Source organism: Furipterus horrens, unplaced genomic scaffold (genome assembly GCF_987537825.1).
Source record: "Furipterus horrens unplaced genomic scaffold, mFurHor1.1.pri manual_scaffold_4, whole genome shotgun sequence".
In the NCBI taxonomy this organism is placed as follows: Eukaryota; Metazoa; Chordata; class Mammalia; order Chiroptera; family Furipteridae; genus Furipterus; species Furipterus horrens.
In genome coordinates, this window is record NW_028327174.1 from 202,418,893 (window position 1) to 202,424,892 (window position 6,000).

The 6,000-nt window shown below is 64.3% G+C and overlaps 1 protein-coding gene across 1 annotated transcript; it reads left to right on the plus strand.

Moving 5' to 3' along the window:
• The first annotated feature begins 415 nt into the window (after nucleotides 1-415).
• On the plus strand, nucleotides 416-4,673 carry LOC150013877 (lipocalin 1-like). Its single transcript, XM_090274953.1, has 6 exons — nucleotides 416-729; nucleotides 1,041-1,174; nucleotides 1,910-1,983; nucleotides 2,163-2,279; nucleotides 2,929-3,024; nucleotides 3,841-4,673. The coding sequence occupies exons 1-6, from the start codon at nucleotides 619-621 to the stop codon at nucleotides 3,864-3,866; spliced, it is 558 nt and encodes a 185-aa protein (XP_090131079.1). The 5' UTR covers nucleotides 416-618; the 3' UTR covers nucleotides 3,867-4,673.
• Nucleotides 4,674-6,000: the final 1,327 nt, after the last annotated feature.

Here is a 6,000-nt window from a genome sequence, read left to right on the forward strand (position 1 = left end):
GGTGACAGGCTCCAGTGGGAGAGCTGCGGCCGGGCAGATGGTGGGAGATGTTTCCGGGAGCCGGTCTCCCATGACCATAGGCGAGGGTGGATCCCAGCAAGGCCAGGCCAGGTGGTACCTCACTGCCAGACACAGGTGGGCGCTTCGATGACCTGCGAGCCTGTCCGGTGGGAGTGGCTGATGTCCCAGGGGCTCCCAGGACAAGAGAGGTGGTGGCCGCAGCAAAGGGCATTGTGGGCTGCGTGCCGCCCCGGGTCTGAGTGCGTCCCGACCTCCTCCCCCCACTGCAGCGAGAGGTGCGGGCGGAGCGCCGGTCCTCGCCTGGGGCTCTGGGTGCTCCCAGGAGGAGCACAGGCTGGGAGGCGGGAGCTGAGCTTGTGGGACGGGCACACACCTGCGTCCTCCCCCCGCCTCCCGCGGCTCCTCGGGCAGACGAGCAATGTGGCCCGACTGCCCTGGCGGCCCCCGTGCGCCCTCAGACACTGGCGGGAGCTGTCACTCCCATGGGCGTGATTCCGGAACCTTCCGGGAGTCGGGCGGGACGAAGGGCCGCTGGAGGACGTGTATGGAAAGGGAGCCCCGGCGGCCCGGCCTCTGCTTCCGCGGGCCCCCGCGGCCATGGGCCTGGAGACAGGGCCCCTGATGCTGCTCGCCCTCGGCCTGGGCCTGGCCGCCGCCCAGAGGACTCCCGAGGAGGTGCCCGTGCAGCCAGGCTTCGACGCCCAGAAGGTGACAGCGCTGGCTCGGGTCCCAGGCTCGGCCCTGGGAGGGGGACCTGGGTGCCAGTGTTCCCTGGAGCCTCGCTCGGGGACAGGCGGGCAGCACATAAGGGACAGAGGTGGGCGAGGACGCAGGGCGTTCAAGGCCTGAGAGGAGTGTGTACAGGCCGGAGGTTGACTGCCCCCACCCCCCACCTGGGGCCCACGGGCCTGCCCCTATCACCCCGGTGGTTCGTGACCCCCCAGCATGCTCAGCACTGGTGAGGGGCCTGAGAGCCAGGACGGGAGGCTCCGTGACCCCCGCCCACCCTGTCCCTGCAGGTGGAGGGACGCTGGCTAACTGCCCGGCTGGCCGCCAGCCACGCACTCCTGGTCTCCCCAGCCGACCCCTTGAGACTGGCCCTCTATTCCATTGAGACCCGGGACCGGGACTTGGAGTTCGTCTTGTTCTGGACGTAAGTGTGGCCCCTGCAGGTCCCGGCAGGGTGCTCAGGCTCAGGGGTCACGCACAGGACAGTGACAATGGTTAGAACCGGAGGACTCACGTCACTGAGCTGGGGGCTCGAGATGCTGATGAAGGGCAGGCAGGGAAGCCACACACCGGGCAGTCCTCAGGGCTCAGCCCCTCCTGGGCGGGGTCCTGGCTGGGTCGTGCCGTCAGCGGGAAGGCCTGGTGGAAGCCATACAGACCGGGACACAGGATAGTCTGCAGCCGTGTGGCGAAGGCAGTGTTGGCACGGCCACCGGTGCCACAGTCTGTTGGTCCCCAGCCCACCCTGCGGCTCCACATGAGAAACTGAAGATCCCAGGTGCGGAGCACAGGGGCCAAAAGGTGTGGCCTGGGCCCAGAGCCCAGATGACCGGGGACACCAGTCCTGGGTTCCCACCCCAAGACCTGAAGCTCCAACCAAGGACAGACTGGATCCACGCCCTCCCGGGAGGTCTGGCTCCATCCCAGACAGGAGCCCTGCTCCTCCCTGCAGCCCTCCAGCCACTCCCAGCCCCCGTGGGCCCGCCCTCCTGCCCTGGCTGGGTGACCCTCTGGGAACTGGGGGGAGCTGGGAGACTCAGGTGGACGCTGGGGACCTCAATGGATCAGAGTCGGAGATAACGCCACCTGGAGGTTGGGAGTCAGGGGCCAGGGACAGGCAAGAGGGCAACCACATGCCTGCTCCCTTTTCTTCTCCCAGGGGAGAGGGGGTGTGCAGAGGACTCAATGCCACTGTCCACCCAACGGGGCTCCCAGGCCAGTACCAAGGCTCCTGTGAGTAGCCCGGCCCTTAGCCTGGGTCCCACACTGAGAGGGGTTGGGGGGACACTCGATGCCCTAAACTGGTCGTGGGGGCAGTGCGGGGGTCAGCCTGCTGCTCCTGGGGCAGATTGGGCCTGGGGGTGGGTGTGAGAGGTGTCACTTGTCACCGGCCTGCGGTCTGTCCCCCACAGTTGAGGGAGGTAGCAGCATGCTCGTCCGCTTTGTCAGCACCGACTACAGCAGCCTCGTTCTCTACGTCCGCTTCGAGGACGGCAGCGGCGATGTCACCAGCCTGTGGGCACTGCTGGGTAGGTGGTGGCTCTCCCCAGGGCTGACCCTCCCTGCGTCTGCCCGAGGCCTGTGCTCAGTGCCTGCTGTGCTGTGGTGCGGGGGCAGCCGGAGCCACTCAGCGCTGCGTCCGCGTGTCCCTCAGCCATGCACCCCGGCCCCATGCCCGTCCGTCCCCCTCAACTCACACGCCCCTCTCCTCCGTCCCACCCAGGCTGCGTGCGGGGCGTGTCCTGGGAACTGGCTTCTCAGGGGACCCCCGTCCCTGAGTCCCATTGGGGGGCGGGGGAGGCACATTTTTCTAAGACTAGACGGAGCTGTGGGAGGGACCGGGGCGTGTCTGAGACAGGGCCCAGCCAGAGCCAGGGCCCAGGGTGCGGCCACATCACCAGGGCCCCCGCTGGCTGGGAAGGGTCAGCGGGGTGGGGTGGGGTGCCAAGTCACAGGGCAGCGGCCCTGTATGTGCAGTGAGGACCCTCTGGTTGTCCCTGACAAGGGGATAAGGCCTGATGGGTCCCCCCAGGAGTGCTGAGCCCGCTCTGCTTCTCAGGGATGTGGGGCAGGTGGGGGACAAGGGTTGAGGCCAGGACACCACCCTGGCCAGCTGGCAGTGGGCTTGGCTGGGAGCCAGAAGGAGGGACCCCTCCCCACCAGCCCCTCTGGTTTCAGCCAGAAGAGTGCCCGGGGACCCCAAGTGGCTGGGAAAATACTTGGAGTACATCAGGGAGTTCCAGCTGCAGGAAGCGCCTGTCTTCAACCTGGACGGTGAGTGCTCCCTCCGCCCTCCCCCCGGACCCAGGCCCCCCGGGTGCGGTATGTGGCCTCACCTCCCAGGCCTGGAAGCCCCACTGGCAATGACCACCTCGGGACCAGAGCAGTCAGAGACTGGGCAGCCTCCACGGTGCCTGGGTGACCGGGCCTATGCTGGGCGCCTCAGCTGCCTGAGCTCACAGTCCCCTGGAGCATGGTGACTTGGGCGTGAGTGTGTCTCCATCCTGCGGATGTGGACGCTAAGGCTCCGAGAGGTTCAGGGACAAGGTCAAGGTCACGCAGCCTGGAGCAGGAGATGGAGGATGCCCTCTTTTCCCCGCATATTCTCTCTTGGGGGACATTCAGTTGATCAACAAACACACGGGCCAGGTGCTCTTATGGGAGCTTGGGATGCATGTGGAACAAGACAGACACATTCTCCAGCCCTTGTGCAGGGCACATGGGGACACTGGTTCCATCATTAATTTGTTAGGGACAGGTGCTTAGGGGTGGGGGTGGGGGACCAGGCTTTGCTGCAGGGTCAGAAGAGGCACTGAGGGGCCAGCAGGGGAGGCTGCCTGGAGGAGGGAACTGTGTGGGCTTGTGGTAGAAGCAGAAGGACTGGGGAGGGAGGGTCTTGGGAGTCACCGAGAGGGCACTGGGGTCTGTGACAGGGCAGGTTGCCACTGGGGTGCAGGACGGCAGCCGGCAAGGTCATCCCAGTGGGGACAGTGGTTGTGTGCTGTGTGTGTGACTTACTGATCACTTGACTGACTGGTTTCAAGATGAACGGAGAACCTTAGAATCCCACCTGTTCTTTTCCCCCCACAGCCCAGTGTCTCCCACCTGAAGCCTAGCTCAGGGCGGTCCCCCAGTCTCGCCGCCTCTCCCACGTGCCTTCTGACCCCTCTGCCACCGAAGGAGCCCTTCCAGCCTGGGCCCACCCCGCCCTCTTTGTCCCTCTCCCTGCCCCTCCCTTGCTGTGGGAGACCAGGCCCCCCAGGAGTGACTGAGGGCCCACCGCCTCTTCCAGCCTGGCCCAGTGGCGTGACAACACTCTGGGTGGTAAGGAGGGGCAGACGGCCTGGAGCACAGCATTGAGGTCCAGCGGATGAGCCATGTGACCCCGGGAGGGGACGGTGACCCTGGGAGGGGCTGCGCTGGCACTCTCTGACCTGCCTCGTCTGGGTTCTGCTCTGGGACAGTCCCTGCCCGGGTCAGAGGGACAGCGAGTGACCATGCTCCCCAGCACGGAGGTGAGCGGAGACGGGTCACCTCCTCTCCTGAGAGTCGGACCTACAAAGGCAGTGCTGGATAGAGGGTGGCCGCCTCTGCCTGGGGAGCCAGGGGCCACCCACCAGCCGGGCTGGCTCTTAGGAAACTGGGTCAGGACCTCCCTTCTTCAGCCTGGAAATGCCAGGGAGACAGGTAGGACCAGCTCCGGCCCCAGACACGCCCTCTGCTGGGCCAGGCTCCCAGCTCACCGGGCCCTGATGAGCGGCTTCCTCCGAACCAGCAAACCCGAGAAGACACGTTTTTCACAAAGCACGTGTTTAAACAAGTAGCTTGAAAACTGCAGACGTTACATGGAGAAAAATTTAAATACCGCTACTCTGGGACATGGAAGAAAAATGACAAATAAATAGATATCTGACAGTCCCGCAGAGCCTTCAGCATTGTAAATATTTAATAATCCTCGAATTAACCGGCACATTTGAAGAAATCTGATCAATATTAAATAGGATCTTTTCCCCAAACTGCAAACCTGAATCTCAGCCCCATGTGAAGGAATGAAAAATGTGAAATGTTTTAGAGCGGAGTCACGTGCATGAGGCAGAGGTCTGCTGACCATCACCGGGCAGAAGGGCGGGGGCCGTGGGAGGAGCTTGCAGAGCCAATGGAAGGCCGTCTAGGACGCGATTGGCTGGAAGCTGAAGCCGCCAGAGCCAATGGAAACAAAAGGAGGACGGGCGCTTTGGCTCCCGAGCTCTGCTGGCTCCCGGGCCGGCTCGCTCTCCGGCTCTGGCTCCCGGGCCCCGGGACCGGCTCTGGCTCCCGGGCTCTCTGTCCCTCGGGGACGCGTGGGTGACGGCGCTGCGGCTGCCTGCGTTTCCCAACGGCCCGCGTTTTGGACGGGAAGGAACTCCGGGCACAGCCTAGGGCCGCGCTGGCCTGGCAGAGGGTGGCAGGGTCGTTCTTCGGCTGTTGGAGAGGGAACGGGCTCCGAGGCGGAAGCCTGCCGCTCCTCTGGGATCGTGTGGCTTGTGCGTGTCATGTGGTTTTAGTTTCTACACTAACCCCATAGAAACCGACAGGGACACGCTGGGAGAACCCGGGTGTCGGAGCTTAGCCTTCGCTGATAGGCTTGAGTGGTTGCAGCTGCGACTTGCTGGGCTTCCGTGGCCGCTTTCGGATGAAGACTCCTTCCCTGCATCACCAGACCAGACCGTGCCTCTGGAATATTGTCTAGAGGGGGCGGCGGGCAGCGGGACCCCGCTCGCTGTTCAGTGACACACATGCATCTGCGCTGGGCAGTTAGACGGGCACGAGCAGAGCAGGAGCCACCAGCAACGGGCAGCACTACAGGCCTCGCAGGACCACCTCCTTCAACATTAACCCTTGGAGGTGACTTTAGGCCTCAGCTGGGTTTCAGCTCCGGGCCCAGAGAAGCAGCAGAACCAGGGCTGCCCTCAGGACCAGCTGCACTGACCAATCAGTGGAGACCAGACCCTGCAGAGACACACAGGAGAAGCTGTTGAGCTCCTCCGGATAAAGGCCCTCGGGACGAGGACCCAGTGGGGCTGTCTCTGTGGAGCGCCCAGCGGCGCCCTCCGCCTCCCCTCCCTGCCCCAGGGCACCAGATGTTCTTCACGGAAGCTGCTGGGACTTCTCCTCCCTCTTTCATCTCCCAGGGCATGTGTCCGTCTAACTCGCTTCCTGAGTCCATTTCTTCTGCTGCTCACTTCTACCTCTGTGACTTTCTAAATAAAC